At 36.7% G+C, this 20,665-nt stretch overlaps 1 protein-coding gene across 2 annotated transcripts in view; it reads right to left on the bottom strand.

Annotated features, from left to right (window-relative positions):
• Nucleotides 1-355: 355 nt before the first annotated feature.
• The window catches only part of STX7 (syntaxin 7), a 48,853-nt gene continuing 28,543 nt past the window's right edge, over nucleotides 356-20,665 (bottom strand). The window contains exons 3-10 of one of the 2 annotated variants that reach the window (XM_061206888.1): nucleotides 16,363-16,432; nucleotides 14,265-14,358; nucleotides 13,434-13,571; nucleotides 12,611-12,663; nucleotides 11,961-12,057; nucleotides 10,660-10,732; nucleotides 6,599-6,681; nucleotides 356-601 (exon numbers count right to left, since the gene is read on the bottom strand). In XM_061206888.1, the coding sequence (XP_061062871.1) occupies nucleotides 356-601; nucleotides 6,599-6,681; nucleotides 10,660-10,732; nucleotides 11,961-12,057; nucleotides 12,611-12,663; nucleotides 13,434-13,571; nucleotides 14,265-14,358; nucleotides 16,363-16,432 (854 nt within the window). Of the gene's footprint in view, nucleotides 602-2,418; nucleotides 3,737-6,598; nucleotides 6,682-10,659; nucleotides 10,733-11,960; nucleotides 12,058-12,610; nucleotides 12,664-13,433; nucleotides 13,572-14,264; nucleotides 14,359-16,362; nucleotides 16,433-20,665 lie in introns of those variants that run through there. The other variant, XM_061206889.1, reaches the window with a different exon arrangement.

The raw sequence follows: 20,665 nt of genomic DNA, 5'->3' as shown, positions 1-20,665 counted from the left end.
AATGGAAGAGAATTCTGTGAGGCTTTCTGCTTCACATTGTTTGTGCTCTTTCTATCTATCAGCGTTTCACCATCGTGACGGGCTGTCTGCTGTCACCTCTGCATCACTGTCCCGTCCTTCCGTAGTGTTCTTTGCACTGCAGGGAAGCCAGAAACTACATTTTCCAGAACCTCCTTTGCTTTCTGGTTCTAAGTCAGCGTGGCCCAATGAGAAGCATTTCCAGAGGATTGAGGAGGCAGAGAAGGGAGAGGCCACCCTCCCTTGGAGGCCATCCAGGCAGAAGTGTGCACAGGCCCGCGGGCACGGGCGTCGCAGCAGCTTCAAGATCTCTCACAGGTCACCTGCTTTGGTGCTGTCAACAGCCTAGATAGCCGGTGACAGTTCCTTGAGATTCACTGTGTCGGTGCTGCAGGCTGAGGTGACAGGAGCTTCCTGGATGCTTCCAGATTCTCACGGGCTCCTGGGCCAGCTCCCGAGATCTGCCCAGGGCGGTACTGCAGATGCACCTTCCCTCGCCTGCCCTTCTGACATTTGGTGGAAGCTTCTGACTCCTCACATTGAAACCCTTTATGCTTACATCATCAGGTGGTTGTTTTCCTGACTGAACCCAGATAGAAAGGTTAAAATACTTGAATTTAGCATTAAGAGAAAAACAGGTTTCCTACATGTCTTAACTTAGTGAAAGAGATAATGCTTCACTGAGTCTACTGACTTTGTTAAACCCAGCTGAAATGAAGAAAGATGAACCTGCAGGTTTACATCAGGCAATTTCTTTATTTCCTGTGTGACAGTATTTTGAGGACACAGATTCCTAAAAAAGTGGGGGAAATGCTTTTATCTTCACTGATTGATGAACTATGTCTGGACAGTCGTTAAGCAGAAATGTGATGCATTCTGTCAAGGAAGTGGTCCATTGTAACACTTTCAGGCTCCTGTGCGTGCCAATCTTGCTAACCGTATTTTCTTGCTGAGAAATACAAGGTCAAGTTGCTCAAATCTTATGGTGTACTGAAGAGGTCTGGGAGCCAGAGGTCAGTTTTTTGTTTTCCTAAGTGAATTATGAAAATACACAATTTTTTTTTCCAGGAAAGAAGGATGCCTGATGATGTTCTTTCCCACTAATGAGAAATTTTCATCATATTTAAATGAACTAAAAATGTCATTTAACTCATAACTTACCCAAACAACTCTCATCTCCTTCTGAAATTTTTTATTGTAGTAACTGATCATGTGTAAAAAATACAGTCAGTTTTGCTTTTCAAAAAATAAATGCTGAATAAGTTACCCTTGTGAATTGCTCTTCACTATAAAGGCAGACAATGACCTTTTTTTCCTTTATATAGCTTTTATCTTTTATTGTGACATTCCTTTTTCTACACGAAGAAACAAATGAAAATCACACCAACTAGAGAAACTACTCTGCATTTTCCTTGCTTAAACCACAGATTAATTTTTGTGGAACAAACTTCCAAAAGTCATTTCTTTTTTCATTATAAATTTGTCTAGATCGGTATTCAAAACACGATTTTTTGTGTGCAAGATTTTACTATTTTTTAACAAAAGCAGTGAAGACCCTGAAGAAGGATCCAGTGGCAACCTCTTCCAGGTGCAGTGTTCTCAGTGAGCGGCACAGATACAGCTGCCGGGCACCCAGTGTACTCAGTGGGCCTGACTCCAGAGGCTGCCTCCATGGTTTGCTGTCTCAGATCAAGCTCCATCTGTGTCCATATCTGTATTTTTTTAGGGTTGATCCCATGCCTAGTAAAACAACCTGCATTATGTTGAAACGGCACCAGTTATTTTTCTACCACTAATCATTGTGCAAAACCAAAACATTTTCATAATATTTAATGACCAGTACAACAGCCAAACCCTTCATGCCACACTGTCATTCAGTTTAAGCAAAGAGGTTGGTTAATCTCAGTCTGCGTCATTCAAGTACGTCTTCAGAACACACTAAAATGAACAATATGTGTCCCTTGATAAGGAAAGTTCTTCAGTTTGAGACTCAGTTCAACTCAAACAGATCCAGATATGTTGACAGTCACGAAAGTAAGCATCACCCTTTCAAAGAGATTCTAAAACTCACCTAAAGAAAAACTTTGCTAAGAACTTAAAAAATTTGGCTACTGTATTGTTTTTCATTTTATTTTTTCTAATCAAGACTACTCTTTTGTGGAAAAAATTGAGTTCTGATGACAAGCAAAGCAGCTTCTACCTATTAGCGGCAAAACCTTTTAAGATTGCCAAAATAAAAACTTTGAGTACGCCGGTACTCCAGCAAGATGCAGAATGGTGGCCATGTGGTTACATCTCCTCTGTTGAGATTGCAGTGGCAAAAGTGTGAGGTAAGTATCAAGTCCCACGGAAGCAGAGTTCTCCTGAAATAAAACTATCCAGACACTTTTTAAAATCATCTTTATTTTGGTTGCAAAGGTACAATTTACTTAGTTACTTAATATTTTATTTGTTCCCATTTGAAGTCTCATAGCTTGCCATGTAAAACATTGCCTTCACTATCAAACTGCTATATAAGAACATTATAAAATACAAACTATAAACTAAGATAATCTTCTTTACAGTATTCAGATTAGTGCATTAAAACAACATCGATTTAAAAAGGCAAGTGAGTTAAGTGGTGAACATCCAATTCCCTTTCTAATGAAGGATGGTACAAAATGGTATGAAGGGAAACAGAATTTTAAGTGTTAGGTGCTCAAAAACGGTAACTGTGGGAAAGTTACTTCCCAAAAGTAATCTTTATTATTCTGTAGGACATAAGAGAAGGTAATTAATTTTCCATCATAACAGCTGTGGAAATACACAGCCGAATACAAGTTGGGATCTTTAGTATTCTAACACAATAGGCATTGATCTGTCATACTCTTCCTCCAAATCACATTAAACATTTATAGTGACCACACAATCCCCTGCAAACGAACGTCAGACTTAAACAGAACCTATATAAAAACAATCTATCCTTAGTATTTTACTAGCCAATCTACAGCAAATGTTTACTATATACACATCAGGAGTAAGAGATATACTAGGAAGTTATTCACTGATTTCATTCAGAATAAACAAGGGTCTTAAGAGAAAAATAACAGTAAAAGTTAAATAGACAATTTGTGTTGCTGTGAACTAGATAAAAACAAAACTCCAAACACAAACATATATGTTAATTTTTAAAGTTATTGACAATACTTCCTCTGCTGGCCCAAATCAAAATTAAATTTAAGATTTGTAATTGAAGTAACACAAATATGGGTGCGTGTTACACTGTGACAGAGAGGTGCACACAGAACACACACACACCTCTGAATTTACTAATTCCAAAAACTAAGTCAACAGGATAAATAAATTATAAATGAAAGGCATATACAATGTGGGCAAAAACCTAACAGTTACTAGGTCGAAAAGCATGAAGCTATGCCAGCAGTGATATTTAGAAAAACTTCCAGTATTAGAAAATATCAGATTTAATCCAAAGAAAACTTCCCCCCAAATAAAAATAACAAAGTATGGGAACCATCCTTTAAGCAACAGCTTTAAAATAAAAACAATAAAAAAAACCTACCATGATTAAAGGAATCTTCTTACATAATTTACATAATGTAGTGCAATAGTGTGCTCCTTTATAATCTTAGCCTTTCACTCCCCATATGATGAGACCGATAATTACAACTCCGATAACAAGGATAAAAATGATGATGCACAGGGTTTTCCTGGATTTGCGCTGCAGATGCGAAAAAACAAAAAGCACATTTACAGATGTAGTGGAGCACCTCTATAGCAAGTGAAGATCATTTGGTTCATTTCTAGAGTAAAACCAATAGTAATTTATTGCCCTCATTTGGGCTATATTTTTTTGCTTTTCAATACATATAGCACTATGCTTTCAAAAAATATTCTTGAATTAATGGTATAATTCAGGGGGTAATTATTCAACTTCTGTTGGTACTTTTTCTAGATGTGTGGTTGGGCTTAATTAAAAAAAGATACAGACAAATAAAAATTAATAACCTGAGCAATAGAGTTTACCTATGTGTGAAAACAAAAAACAGCTCCATTTTTAAACTTTTATCAAAAAATTGCTCTTCAAAATGAGTTCTCTGACAATATCAGCAAATGCAAATGTTTGGCAATGTTTCTTAAAGTAGACTTATTAATTTCCCAAATCATTCCCATCCTTGAATATGAATGGAAACTGCATTCAAAATCTCTCAACATTCAAATAAAATATAAAACACAAAGAGCTAAAAAAAATTCTAATACTGTCATTTAAAATATAAAGGGGCTTCCCCGGTGGCGCAGTGGTTAAGAATCCGCCTGCCAATCCAGGGGACACGGGTTCGAGCCCTGGTCCAGGAGGATCCCACATGCCGTGGAGCAACTAGGCCCGTGTGCCACAGCTACTGAGCCTGCGCTCTAGAGCCCATGAGCCACAACTACTGAGCCCATGTGCCACAACTACTGAAGCCTGTGCGCCTAGAGCCTGTGCTCTGCAACAAGAGAAGCCACCGCAGTGAGAGGCCCATGCACCGCAACGAAGAGTAGCCCCTGCTCGCCGCAACTAGAGAAAGCCCACATGCAGCAACGAAGACCCAACACAGCCAAAAATAAAAAATAAATAAAATAAAATAAATAAATTTATTAAAAAAAATAATAAATAAAATATAAAGGTTAAGAGTTTTGCTCCATTATTCATTCCTGGCCCAGATGTAGCTTTCTATATTTCTCCAATGGCTTGTATATCTCACATCTACATGCAGGAATCCTTTTTCTTACAAAATAGAAAAATTTGTAAATTTATTTTGTGTCAACTAGAAGTAGCATAAAATTTACAAAAAGAATATGTTCCTGACTCTGAAATTATCCTGAAAACTACTTATACTTTTCAGTATTCCAAATGGCCATCTAATTTTTCAACAGAATATACTCTTCATATATTAAACACAGTTCAAGTTTCAAACTAATCATGCCCATGTATTTTCCCCAGATTCCACCTGGTTACCGCAGACCCATATGTAACATGCCTTCATCAACAATGACAGCTGTTCCACTAGAGTATCTTTTTTCCTGGGGCAACCTCTCCAGCGTGTGGTGGTGAGTCCTGGGGTGCCGTGGTGATGAAAGCATTTTCCACCTTCCTTTATGTTCATGGTTCATCCAAACTATTTAGAAGCACTGCACCATATTTTGCTGAGGCATAAGTTTAATATCAGGGCTGCCAAGTGGGACTACTGGGAAGCTGCTCTCCTTCCAGCCCTTGTTTGCATGGCTCTTTCCTCATCCCTCCAGGGCCTGTGGGATTAAGGATGGGGGCAGCTCTTGCTCTGGAGGTACAACTTGGGAAGATGTGTTCCTTTTCCCCAGGGTGGCTATAGGCCTTCCCCTCCACAAGGAAGAGTAAAAGTAAAACTTGGGGATATATCTATATCCCCCCTGAAGTCCAAAAGGAAAATGAAATTACATGGAATCCCAGTCACTGATAAATCCTGCTAAACACTCTGAGCAGCTTTAACTGTTGGTATTTACAGATTACTCTGTGTGTGTGTGTGTGTGTGTTCAAGTATTCATGAATGACACCTACATTCTAGGACATGGTGACATTAGCTATCCTGAGCTGCATATCTGAATCTCATGCACAAAGACAGTAAACATGAGTTACTCTGTCGGTGAGCACAATTGCTTGCATAACTCAGCATCCTCTATATGCACTGATTTGTCCAGTGAAAAAAATGGCATTGAAACTAAAGGGAACTTCTAAGATCAGTGAGAAAAGTGAAAAGCAATTTAAAAATACCTAGGATGGTGATAATATCTTAGAAATTTTATAAGAAGGTAATAAGTTTCTGAGAAAATAATTATGAACAACTACATCAACAAAAAAAAATGAAGTTTTAAAAGGGAAATCAAATGCTAGGGTGGTATTTAGGGGTTCCCAAAGAGCCTGGGCTTAATCTTTGTTAAACGTCAAAGATTTACATATTAAGTGATATATTAATAGTCCATGGTGCTAATATTTGTAGTCCTTTATATATATTTATATTTGACTCATACCTATGGATTCCCTATACTAACCTGATTCACTTAAGAAATCAGTTCATTCCTGGTGAAGAGTCTGCTGAATGCTGACAGAATACCCACTGGCCAAGGACACTCTAAGCTAATATAATTTCCACAGGACCTGAAGAGATCTTTCTGGGACAAGGATCTCTGCCTCTTTAGTCCATAGTATCATTGACAAAAAAGAAAGGTAGAAGGGAACAGCAAGAAACAGAGGGAAATCGCTATCAAAGAGGTTTCTGGGTTGAAATGTCAAAATGACATCAGAGACCAAAAGTTGTCAGAAAAGACTGGAGTTGTGTACTGCTCCCCTCAAGACTCTAAACTTCCCATCCCTGTGGGCACAACACCGGTTCAACCCTGAGAACAGACAGGCTACACGCAGTTTGAACTGATTGGCATATTTCTAGCCTGCCTTCCATGGCATTTTGAATTTTAACATCTCCAGCCACTTTAAACCTGATTTTACACACACACACAAACGTTTAGAAGTCTGAGTTATAAGACAATTTAGCACAGTTAATATTACCTGATAGTCTGCCGCCCTTGACAGCTGCTGGTTTGCTTGCTGGACGTGCACCTCAGCATTTTCCACATTGGCTTCTATGCTATCTTTAAAATAAAACATACACACAAAACAGGTGTTGATGCTCTAGTAACAGAGCTGTACCAATCACCAGATTTTATTCAAGGTAAGATTAAACATGTTCACTATTCAAAGGTTAATATTAATAGTATATGGGTAAGGTTGAGTTTTTTTTTTTTAGTGATGCTACTTCTCAGGTGATCCAAACAACACAGAAGAATTTGAAGGAAAGAAACTTGATTATTTTCATTATAGTGCACTCCAGTTCTACCTGGTAACCCCCAAAAGTACCGTCACCAGTACCTGCATTCTGTGATGGCCAACTCAGCAGCAAGCAAGCATCTGAACTTTGGTTTAGGGTAAATACAGAGAACTGAAAACCGTCATCTGCTGGGCGGCCCTCATCAACCTCCTTCTGTGCTGAAATCTAGGCTCCCTGAGGGTCCCCACAGCCTTCTCAAGCGGTGACATTTTCCTTCCCCCCTCCTCTGACATGGGGGTGGAACAGGTGTCCGTCTGTAGGATGGGGGACCACTGTTTCCTCCTCCTCCCTGCCAACTTTCAGTTTTAGAGCTCATGCTGTCCAACTCATTCAGCCCTCCTTGCTGCAGACATCCACAGGTGTCTTTTCTCCTCATTCCTTGAATATTTTAGCCCCTGAGTCACTGGTGTTCTTTTCAATGCTTCTACTACCCTACATATCGGTGATTTCAATATCCAGTTGCTGACCCTCTAATAGCCAGGCCTCTCAATTCTTTGAACACATGTTTTTCAAAGACTTTGCCTGTGGCACTTTCTGAGCCACCCACATCCATGGTCACACCCCAAACCTGTCATTACCAATAACTGCAGCTTCTCTATAATCTCCGTTCCAGGTCTCACTCTCTGATTACCATCTGCTACCTTTAGAGTTCTCGCCTTCTAAGACCCCAGCTTTAGTAATCCTACCACTTTCTCACTGCCCCTCACATACTTCATGTCCTCACTTTCCTCTTCCCTAGCCTAGACTCCAGACACAATCATCTGTCACTGGTTTCCTGCATTTATCCTCAGCCTTCTTCCCTCCTACTGTGGTCACAGTTAGGTGACAAAACCCCAACCTGTCCCATGCAGCTGAACATGGGTGCAAAAAAGAATCACCGTGATGACTTATTTCACTTTAAATTCTTGACTGCACAGCACGCCTGCCTCATCTCCCCAATTCCTGGAACACTAAGTCATACTTCCTCCTCTCTCCCCTAACTTCTCATGCCTCGTCACGCATTGTCATTCTCCACCAGTGACCTTATTTCTAGATCGCTGAGACAACAAGAACAATCAGAAGACATTTCCACATTCTCCTTTGATCCTACCCACTACCACATGCAACAGTCTCTGTGCTCGGACTTCTCTCCCATGGTTAGGGAGGACCTGTCCACGCTCAGCGAGAGCCAACCTCCCCATGCGTGTACTTTATCCCATTCCTTGTTGCCTAGCTCAAAGACCTCAGGCCAGCAATTTCCTCCCTCTCACTATCAATACTTCTTTCCCATCAATCCTATTGCTGCCATCTTAAAAACACACAAACAAACCCCCAAACCTCTCATTTATGCCACATCCACTGGCAGCTATGACCTCACTTGACTCCTAGAGTTATCTCCACTTGCTATCTCCAGTCATTCTCCTCCCAGTGTCTTTTGAGCCTACTTTATCATGCTTTCACCTGCACTATTTCACCAGCACAGCTCTCATCTGAGGTCCCCTATGCCCTACACATTGTTAAATTCAGCAATCAATTCTAAAGCCTCAGTTTACCTAACCGAATAGCAGCATTTGAGAGAGCTGACCTGCCTTTGCTCTTGAAATGCTTTCTCCCCTCCATTCTAAAACTATACATTCACGTGGTTTTCTTCTGTATCACTAGCTATTCTTTCTTGGTCATTTTTGTTCGTTCCTCCTTGGCTCCCTAGGCTCTAAATCAGGGATCAACAAATTTTTTCTTTGTCTCAGATAATAAATACTTTAAGCTTTGCAGTTCATTCATATGGTTTCTGTCATAAATACTCAACTATGCCTCTGTTGTACAAAACCTGTTGTAGATAACGCATAAACGAATGGATGTAGTTTGCCGACCGTGCTCTAAATATTTACAAGTCCTCAAACACCCCTCTTCTCTACCTATACTTATCTCCTAGGTGATCTCACCTAATCTCATGGCTTTAAATACCATCTATGTACAGATAACGCCCAGATTTATACCCCCAGGCCAGACGTCTCCCCTTTACCCCATCGTCTCTTTACCAATGCCTATCAAACCTTTACCTGGGTGACAACTGGCCCCTGAATCTTAATATATCCAAAATCATTGATTTATATCCATCCAAACATATGGATGTTTTTGGAAATAACATATGGAAATACAGATTTCCGCATCTCAGAAAATGGCACCACCATGATTTTTGTGAGCCAGGCCAAAACCTTACAGTCATCCTTGAATTTACTCTCTCACATCCATATCCAGAGAGTCAGTAGATCTTTTTGGCTCCACATTTAAAAAATATCCAGAATCCCACTGCTTCTCACCACTTCACTGCTTCTCATCACTTCACTGCTTCCATACTGATCCAAGACAACATAGCTGCTCACGTGGATTCCTGCAATAGGCTTCTAAGCGTTTTCTTTGTTTTTCGTCTTGTCCCTTTGCAGTCTTTTCACCTAAGTCAAATGATAACGCTCCTCTGCTCAAATCCTCCTGTGGCTTCCCCTCCATTAATACAAAAACAGTCCTCACAGTGGCTCAGGGGCCTATGTGATCTGCTCTCCTGTGACATCGTCTCCATCCTCCTCTTGCTCACTCCATTGGCCCAAGATGTCAGGCGTGCTTCTGCCTGAAGGCCTTTGCACCTGCTGTTCCCTCTGCCTGGAACACGTTCTCTTGCCTGCTCCCTTACTTCCGTGAAGTCTTCACTAAAATGTCACCTATCAGTGAGGCCTTACCTGACTCCCCCAGAAAAGCAGCACATTCCCCACCTCCTGCAGTCCTACCCCCGACCTGGCCTTATTTTCCCCGTAACACTTATCACCATCTACTTACTTTTCTTTCTGTTTTAATTGTCTCTCTCCTCCAATTAGATTATAAGATCTTTTTATATGTTGTTTAATTTCAGCTGAATCCTCAAGGCCTAGATTTATGCCTGGATATAGTAGGCATTCAATAAATATTTATTGGATGAATGAATGGTTTTTGAAATTTTACCCTGTGATCTACTGGGGCTACAGAGGAGGGTAAGAATGGACAAATAATAATTATATTAAACTATAGGTCCAAGCATTTCAACTGAACCAAATTCAGAAAACGTATTAGATATGTCTTTAGCATACCCACAGATATCTTCATATATCAAAACGATAAAGATGATCAGAATCCTGATCAATGCTGACAACTACACCTTAAATGAATTACAATTACGTTTAAAACTTAAAGGAAGTCTTAGTCACTGATTTTTTTTTTTTTAAAGAATTTTTAAAAAAGAATTCTCTGTATCTAAGTAATACAACTAAATTAACGTACTAAAAAAGCTATAAGAATTAATGTTCAGGCAAATGGCTACTTATTCCCTCTACTTTAAAAGACAAGATAGTGTGCACAATTATGAACAGATGTTTTCCCCAAAGTCCTTGGTGTGGTAAGAATTAAATTGGGATAAGACAGAAACCAGAGGTCCTGGAAATAAGCTAGAATAATGTTAAATGTTACCTTCCATGATCTCAGCAGCAGTAGACCCTGATTAAATTTGGGACTTCTTAAATAAATAAAGCTGGTCATTTCCACCAGTAGGAGCCAAAAACGAGATCTGTTTTAGATAATGCCAAGGGTGATGCTTTGTCTATTACAGACACTGTACTTTTGATTTCAGGAGGACTGAAAGAGAGAGAGGAAGGAGCTACCCTGGCTTGAGAAGTTACCACAGGTAAACTGCATGTAGCTTGCTTCTGCCTCATGAAATCTAATGAGTAGGGCTTACCTATTACATCTCCTTGCTCATGAATCATCATTCCCAAATCTTTAAATATTTCATTAATATCCATAATATCAGCCTAAGAGAAAAAAAGCACATATTATTGGAATCAGAAATTCAGTCCCCAATCCACAAAAGGAGAAAATTTTAAAAAACACAAACCACTGCTCATACCTAGGTGAGCATGCATCTGGACCTAATAACATATATTTGGGGAATATCAGAAAACTATTTTACTACAGGCAATCCCAAGTAAGTAGGCTCTGAATCTCAGTTCTCTAAAATAAGTCTGTGATGTTAAAAATATCAAGTGATTCAGAGTGGAAATGAAGGAACTATACAATAGAGAAGGGTTGTGGGTTACTGAATTTATGTCATGCAATCTGATTAGTTTTGTTATCATGAATAGTATTTCCTCAAAAAAGTAAAAAATATTCTTACTGTATTTCTAGTAAACATGTATATGTCAATTTGACACTTTAAAAGAATAAAACATTAGGTATAAATTCAAAGCCTCACATTAATAAATCTGAATATGCAATGGAATAGTGATGGATAAATAAGTTATAAATTTAATTTTCTTCAATATATAACTATTATTTTGCTTGATTAAAAAGTAAAGTTTAAATACTTTATTCAGGAAAGGTGGGGCAATTTACATATTCATCCTGTGCCTTAGTTTCCCCATCTGTAGAAGGGCAATGATAATGACACAGTTAATTACTTCACAGAGCTTTATGAGAACTAAATAAGACAATTAACATAAAGAATTTATCACACAGTGCTTGGTGCATGAAGCCCTCAATAAATGGTAGCTATTGTTAGCTATTATTAGCCCGCTTTCTAGGGAAGAGGTAGGTTCCCTAAGAACTAAGGCTACTAAACCTTTTATACCTCTTTGATATCCTACACACACTAAAGAGAAATAAAACACTTTTAAAGCCCTTGGAAAAAGTCTTATTCATGCAGGTGTGATGTGTATCATGTGCCATGGAAGCTATCTAGACTCTCTGAACAGACCTTTATCTCTAGACTGATAATTTTCTCAATGCTCAGGTGGCTTGAGATGACTTAACAGAAAAAAAAAAGTTGGAGTAGAGGGAAGTATATTTTCTCATCCTTGCACAAATTCTAAAGAAATTACTTTTTTTTTTAACAGAATGACTCTAATTTATGTGAAATATGCCACCAATTTATATATTTATTTAGTATTCTTTCTTGACCTCTCTCCCAGCATCATCTAAGCATCTCGAGGACAAACTCACTAAGAACAGAGCAGCAGTCCAATTCTACAATGTAAAGCTTACTTCGAGTTGCCTAATAGAAGACTCTCTCTCCTGAATAAGGCGGAGGTCATCCTCTGTAATTTCTTCATCCTGCACCTGCACCTGAGGCTGAGTTTGGCTATTAAAAAGAAAAGAATATGTAAAAAAGAAAAACCGGTATGAAAACAATGAGGCTTCCTTTTTATTTAAGAAATACTTATTGAATAGAATATTTTTTCTTCAAAGTCATAGAATTGCTCACTTAAATTCTAAAAATATAACAGAAATGTTAACCAAATTTTATTCATGTTTCATTTCAATGATGTTATGTTTAGAGTTATTATTTAATTATTGGAAACTATTATATTTGCCAAGTGAGTACTTCTTCTTGGTTGATTTAAACTTCACATATGGGAATAATCTATATCAAATAATAATTAATTAAGTCAATAATATTTATTTGGACAAATAATTATTTTAAGAGTATTATTGCTATACTGGAATATTTTTATATATTTTATAATAAATAATTACTTTGAAAAATTTTCAAACTTATTGTTTTCTATTTATAAATAACTTAGGATAGTCATGATATAATATACTGAAAGCTTTAATTCTGCCCAGGGACTGTGATGTAAAAAACATATTTGAAAAATTATCTTTTGATCTGTATAATGTTTTATACTTCTTACCTTTCCCAGGACACAAGATTCCTTTCTTTTGAGCTCTCCTCAGGAAAACCACCCTGAATAATTTAGTAACAGAATGGATTGAGAAGATGCAAAGGAAAAACGCACAACACTCACATTTTACTTTATAATAATCTAAACTGATTTATGTACACACTGGAGTGTAGGTGTAGGAAAAGAGAGAGAAAAGTTCTTGTTCTAGTATTTTAGGTCAATTACTTCAAGTAGTAAAAATAATTATATCCTAAGCTGACAAAGAAGGAATTCATTAAATATTCTCAAGGGCCAAATAACAAATATTATTTGATCAAAACATAATGTAGTCTTGAAACCTCTATATTAAGGAACAACGAAACAACCTGTGATAGTTTCTAGGGAGATTTAAAATTAGATTAAGTCAAGATTCCACTCTAATTTATCCTTTATTTTCTCCAGGTGTACATTCGTTTTAAATATTCATACAATATATTCACTATTCATTTACATCATCTTCATATAATGCAGGATTAAAGTGCTCTCTATACCAGCACGAATACAAAGTAACAGCCTCGGGCTCAAATTAGGATTTGACCCCTAATCTTTTCTGACAAAACGTTTCTATATTTTTACATAATCTTTTGTTCCACAACATCGACAGAATAACCACAATAATACATAATGATCATCCTTCTTAAAAATTGATTAGAAACACCGGAAAATAAGTATTCAAATACCGATTTCCAAGATAGTCACAGGTCTTTAGGACTCAAGAAACATGCCGTATAGCTCTTCACGGGGCCCTTGGAGGGTACCATGTTCTTTTCACAGTGCTGCTTTAAATACTTACAGACACTCTGGAACTGGCTCTTACTCGAGCGACAAACTCTTTCTCTCTCTCAGCAGCCTGTCTCTGCGCCTTCTGAAAGTTTGTCAGTGATGTGGTGAATTCCGCCACTAAGCGATCCTTCTGTATTTTCCTTTGACGCTAGAGGAAAGCGGGGGGGGGAAAGAAACCTACCAGAATCAAGCTGTGAAGCTCCAGAGAATTTGCAAAAGTTGTTTTGCCAGTAGCTGGCTCTTTATTTAATTCTGAAAATTTCACTCACTCTCCTATTACAGGGCCTTACTGATTAACTCAATAACATTTTGAACAATTTAACAATATGTTCAAATACTGTGCTTATTTTACCTTGAGGCAAAAGGCCCATAATGTTGGATTTCTCACCTCAAGTTCTCATCCTAAAAACTGGGCCATGATTTTATGTTAAAGTATTTTTTTTTTAAATGAAATTAAAACCTTTGACTCACCTAAGTAATAACTTCCACTAAGTAATAAGCAGGGTAATAAATACGTGTGCCCCTAGGAAACCTCACATCTTGAATGAGCGTGCATGTTATGTGAAGTCAGTCCTGGAAGGCCAGGAAACAATTACTCAGGAAGCATTTTCTGAGCACTTACTTAATTATGGGTCAGGGCAAGTGCATGGAAATAATTTTTGCTTTATTGAACCAAAGGATACTACCTGGGCAATTAAATATAGTTTTGTGTTCTGTGAACTAATCTCAAATTGATTTTTTCCCCCTAATTTCCCTTCTAGCACAACAGTTCAAAGATCCCACAATACATTTGATTTCTTTCACATTCAATACATCAACAGTGTGTCTTAAAGCTTCATACCTGGTCACTGGGGGTGGTGGGCAGAGATCCGAACTCTTTAATGTACTTATCTGTTTCTTTGGCAAGCTGGTTCGTATATTGCTGCTTCTGTTGCCTAAAATGAGAAAACATGCATTATAGCGAAAGAACTAAAACATTTCTTTAAGCTACAACTCTGCCACCTGATTCAACCCTGATGAATAGTTTTAGAAAAATCACTTTTTTATAGACTGGCTCCAAATTTTTTCTATGAAAACAAAATTTTCAGGTTCTATTCTTTGATAAATATTGAACAAATACTATGTGGAAGGTTCTTTACTCATACATGGAGTAACCAAGCTCTGAGAAATAGATCAGCAGCCATTTAGAAAGGAAGAGGACAAAAGCCAACACGAGATTGTAAAGTGTCTGATGTTTGAGATTTGGTGGCTGTGGGAGCCTTTTATGTGCATCCCACAATTGGGAGGTCAGCTGAATAAGTAAAGAGGATTTGTTGTCTTTAACTCTGCCCAGTTCCCAGGTCTCAGGGTACAGCCAGCCTCTCATATTTCTCTACCTGAACATTTATATCCTATAGATACTTTAAAAAAAAAAAAAAAAAAAGCAGAGACGTGAGTAATAATACAAATTTACTATTATTTAAGTTTGCTGTGGAAAAAACAATAGCACTTCTCTGTAAAAAGAACAGAACACAGTAAAAGAGGTAAATTATATAGCTATTTATATCTATCTTGCTAGCTAGCTTATAAAGTAAAAACTAAGATCTCTAACTAAAGAAATTAACACTAAAAAAAAGCCTGTATTAATGTGATGCTTTACAAGTCACAACATCAGTACTTCTCATATATATTCTCTCTCATTTTAAACATGTATTGGTCACACTTAGGATCCTTTAAAATAATGAGATACTATGTAAAAATATGTTTTAGTATAGATATCTGTATTTGACTGATAAGGAAGAATTATACCCTACTTATATATATTTACCAAGTGCCCTATCTTTAATATGCCTTTTAAAAATCTTTAGAAAAAGTAATATAATTAAAATTCTAAAAGAAGACTTTAATGATGTCTACATATTCAGAATCTCCACTATTAACCTTAGCAAAATATTATTAACTATTAAGAATTACGGTTTCTAGTCCATTTTAATAAATGATGGTTTATTATTTAGATTTGGGGCATGTTTAGCACCTTGATATCTATCCACTGCAGAAAAATGCAATACAAATTAGAGACAACTGCAAATTCCTCAAATTGTACTTCATAAAAATATGAATTACTATTACCTATCTCTTAATTTCTTCTTTGCAATTTTTCCTTCTTTGGCATATCACTTATATATTCCTCCTTTGGCATATCACTTATTACATATATATTACTTGAAATTTGTAGCTGTTAACAGTGCTGAACTAAGATTTAAGATTCAGGTTCAGAACAATGTTGCGCAAATCATCAAACCCGAAACAGACATGTTTTCCTTATAAGCAAAATGGAAATAGTTCTTTTAATCTATCTAGCTCACTCCAATTTTGTACGGTTCAGATGACAAAATGCGTAAAAACACTCTGTAAAATCTGTAACACCACGAGGTATTATTGCTGTTTTTCTAATAGCATGTTAATTTATTCAAATATGTACTAAATAACTTCATTACAACTTTTTTTTTTTTTAAACAGAGGCTAATGTTTTCTGAAATTCAAAGATGTAAATATAAACTTTTAGGGGCATAGTTCATATTGGATATGCATTGAATCTAAGTGAAATAAAAATCATCATATGGATTGTTAGCTATGGGAAATGAATCACACAAATAGAGAAGCTCAGAGTACTGTTTTTCAAAGCCATCAAAAACAACTTATTAAAAGGTATAAAAAAGCTAACCAAAGAAGTTCTGCTTTGATAGAGTAAGCCAGATCTTTAAAATAAAGAAAAACATCTGCCCACTCTGGACAGGAAAAAAACTACACAAAAGCTTAGTACAAATGAGGCAGCAGAAAAACCTTATTAATTTTCCATTGTTTTCTCCAATAAACATAACACTACACACTATCAAAGGAACATAACAATAGGTGGTTTTTCCCCTCTATTTCCTTTTTGTTGTTTAATTAATACTTACAGCTGCTGCCTCAATTCAGGTGAATCTTGAGGTGTTCCAAGTTGATTCAGAGTCCTCTGTATTTCCGCAGCTATTATGATAGAAAATAAATGTGTAATTGTTTCAAATGTTAGGGCAATAGAAATTAATACAAACAATAGGACAGTTAGAAAAAGAAAAACAAAGAGATAAATATAGGAAGTATTAGTTGAGAAAAAAAAGAAATGGTTCATTCAAATCTAATTAGTGACAATGGACTAATTTTCAAGATTAATTAAATTAATTAAATTAAAACTCAAGATTAGAGACAATGGATTTATTTTCAAGAGTATTGTGTGGGGCCCTTACCACGTGAAACGGCAATTATGAGCCAAAAATATTATCGTCTTCCCTATTCCATCAGAACATTTAGTACAATGGCACATGGACTTTCACGTAACTATACTGGCATAAAAATTGTAAGGAAAATAATTGTTACAATTACATAATTCAGTGGGATATAAAGTGAATGAATTATAGTTAATAAATGAAGGGGGAATAACAAAATTAGAAAAATTATTTTTCAACTATCTATGTAGTAAGTGATTCAAGCAAAGATCAAAGGATGCTAAAACCATGGGGATACTCACATGACCTCAAATTATCATCACACAGATGTCACTACTTTGAGTTAACTTTATCAAAGATAAATCTGTTGCTTATAAAACAAATGATCAAATTTAGGACCACCAATGGTACAAACTAGCATTATGAGACTCCTGACATAATGCAACAAGAAAGTCACAATATGACCTACGTATTTTTCTTGCCAAAATATTTAACCCGAATCTAATCATGAGAAAGAAATCAGACCAATCTAAATTACGGGATAATCTACAAAACAACTGGCCTGTACTTTTTAAAATGTCAATGTCAACAAAAGAAAAAAAGTATGAAAGCAGGAAAGCTTTCTAAATTAAAGAACTAAAAAACACAAAATACTAAAACACCCAGTGTATGATTTTTGACTGGATTCTGAATCAGGAAAAAAAAAAAAAAAAACCCCACAAAAACTACAAAAAAGTTGTGGAGACAACTGGAGAAACTTGAATTTGAATCTGGAGAGAGAGAGAGAGAGACCAAACAAAAGTTGAAAAATGTCAGCAACTGGTGAACCCAGGTAAAGGGTATATAAAAAGTTCACTGTACTATATACTTTTACTCTTCTGTAGGTTTTAAATATTGTATGCTAAGTTCACCACTCAGAAGTCTATGACCACTGTAATAAAAAAAACGGGCTCTTTACAAAAGGGGAGGTCCTAGCTTTATGCATTCATATACACAAATAAAATGTCAAGTAGAAACAAGTTGAAAATCCATCTCAAAGTAAGAAACTTTCACACTTCCAAGAACTAGAGAAAAATGATTCAACCCACCCATTCTTTTCATTTAAAATAATCGTTTATTTATATAGCTTAAATGCTTTTAAATAGTCACTATTTATTGATATTTATGGGATCAAAGGAATGATTGTATTCCAAAACACAGGATAACTTTTGTTCACTGAGGATGATGTAATAAATATTGGTTTCAAGTCAAAGATGAAAATATAAGTACTGGAGAGGAAATCATATAGCAACTGTTAACCATTCAGCTACTTACAAAGGAATTTCTTTTTTGCCATTCTTTTTGGTAACAGATTTTTCTTTTGTGAGGTGGAGGAATTTTGTTTGCTGTTTTATAACTTATGGCGGCTTCCAATTACATATTTCCTTCTTAACCTCAACAGATTTTCTTGGGCTACCTTATAGGGATTTAAAGCTTTTATTTTCAAAAAAAGTATGTTGATAAGACAAACTGATGCAGGCATTTATCACATATCTAGAGGGCTCCTGTCTTTTAAAAAAGGTCACAATAAGTGAAAAAAAAAAATAGATTGCTCAATAAATGACACCAGGAAAACTGACTAACCACTTGGGGGTTAAAACAGAGAACTCTAGCTTACCTCATGAAGTAAAATAAATCTGTAATAAATTATTAATATAAGAAACTATTAAACTGCTACATAAAACTATAAACATGTATTTATTACACAATCTTATTTATGATCTTGGCATGAGGTATAAAATATTATCCAAGTACGATACAAAACTAAAAACCATGAAGGAAAATATATCAAACTGGCAAAACATACACAAAATTTTAAAATACTATATGAAAAATATGTATCTACATTACAAATATATATAAGTAACGTACGTGTGTGTGTGTGTGTGTGTGTGTGTGTGTGTACATGATAGAAAATACCTGCAGCATATAATGAGTAAAGGGGTTAATATCCCTAATATAGAAAAAAATCCTATAAACTGGAAATATAAAAATAGCTCAATGAAAAATGGGTAAAAGGTATCATCTTAAAATTATAACAAGCAAAAAAAAATGAGAAATTAAACTTCATTGATAATCAACACATATCAGATTGGTAAAAATCAAGAAAAATAAGCAGATGATAATATAATTACAATCAAAAGCCTTGAAAAAAGGTAAAGACATAGGAAGGAGCAATGTCCATCATGTAGAAAGAATCAGAAATAACTGAGAAAAGGTCAGACAAGCCAGTACAAAAATGGGCCAGGAACAGGAACTTTAAAAATTGATAATATTCACTGAAAACATGAATAGCAAAAGAAAGACTGAAAAGAATATCAATCCTGGAAAGGATAAATAACTTTAATGTATGAACGCTATATAAAACTGTTCCGCCCTTAAAAAATTTAAGTAGACATGCTTCTGATAGGCCCAGTGGGAAGGAGCCTAAATCTCCCAAGTAGTTATTTCCCTAGTTTTTGTAAACAGATACACTCAGAAACCCGTTTTCACCCTTTCTCCCTGAGTAAGGGCTTATATGCAAAGGAAGAGATAACCGGGAGCCCCTGAGGGCACAATACTCCAACAAAACAGAAAACCTGGAGCAACACCTATTCTTGTGTACTGCTCAGAAATGCCTCCGAAGACCTGACAAGCTGAGCGGGGTGAAGCCTCCCCTATTCCCATTTAACTGGCCTGTCTGGAGGATGCAGAAGGCAATTATGATGGCTAGCAGAAGCTTATTCAAATGGTGACTCCAACTGCAGTGCTCCTCAAAATGTGATCTATTTACTAGAACAGATCATCACAATCTCTGGCACCCTGTATAAACCTGCTGATACGGTAAATACTTTTTGCTCTAACCTAAAAAATAGAAAACACGAGAAGGAGTTTGTTTTCAACTGGATGGGATGGCGTAGAGCCTTCACAGTCTTATCTTAGGGTTATATATACTCTTTATCTCTGTACTACAAGTTACTTGTCAAGGTTGTTGATCCTCTCCTCCAATGGGACACTACACTAGTCCAACACACCGCTTACATGTGCTTTTAGGATCTGAAAGGCAAGAAGCAACATGCACTCTTAGATGCCTTCGAAGGATGGAAGTATGCCAGTAGATAGAAGATAAATTCCATGAAAATACAGGACCCTGTTTCTTTGGTGAAGAATCTTGGTCCATTAATCCGTATGGATCATTGACATACTCCTGCAAAGTAAATGACAAATTGCTTTTCTTTGCAGTCTCAAATACAAATGGGGAAACAGTGCTTAGTGAGACTTTTTATGCGGCTCCAACCCATTTTACTGAATGCCCCCAAAGGCTGCCAGCTCTGGCTTCAACTCCGCAAAAGAAAAGGCTATCCAGCTAGTTCAAGTGTTGGTACAAGCAGCTCTACAACTTGGCTTTAATGACCTGGTTGATCCAATGGTAACTCAAGCGCCTATGCAATTTCAGAGTTCTGTATAAAACTAGTGGCAAGTCCCACTAGGAAGAAAAAAAGACCACAAGAGTCCCTTAGAATCTTGGAGCAAAATCATGCTCTCTTTGGCAAACCAATGTTATCTTCTGAGGAACAGTTCTAGTCTTGCTACTAAGCCCTGGATAAAAAGTAAACAGTGGTATACTAGGTGACCCAGTGACCTGAGCTGCCTGCTATGTGTTAGGTGTTATGTTATCTTGTTGGTTTATCTCTTTCTAGATTTTGTTCTATGTATGTTAACCAGCATGCCCCTCACCCCAACTTCTACAGCACTTGTTCACTGGACTAATAAACCAGCAATGGTTTAAGAATAAAAACCACATGTAGGCTCACCAACTGGACTTCCCCTTTCTCAGATTAACATGATTACTGGAAATGCCATGTACCAATCTGCAGCAATAGCAATCAAAAGTAAATATGTGATGTGGCGCCATCTATGGGGGTATGAGCCAGTCACCCAGTGGCAAGATGATGATACTCCTTCCATCGTGGTGGAG

The sequence above is a fragment of the Eubalaena glacialis genome, chromosome 12 (assembly GCF_028564815.1).
Source record: "Eubalaena glacialis isolate mEubGla1 chromosome 12, mEubGla1.1.hap2.+ XY, whole genome shotgun sequence".
Lineage (NCBI taxonomy): Eukaryota > Metazoa > Chordata > Mammalia > Artiodactyla > Balaenidae > Eubalaena > Eubalaena glacialis.
Note: the sequence above shows the minus strand (reverse complement) of the source record. Positions and strands in the feature narration are given on the sequence as shown.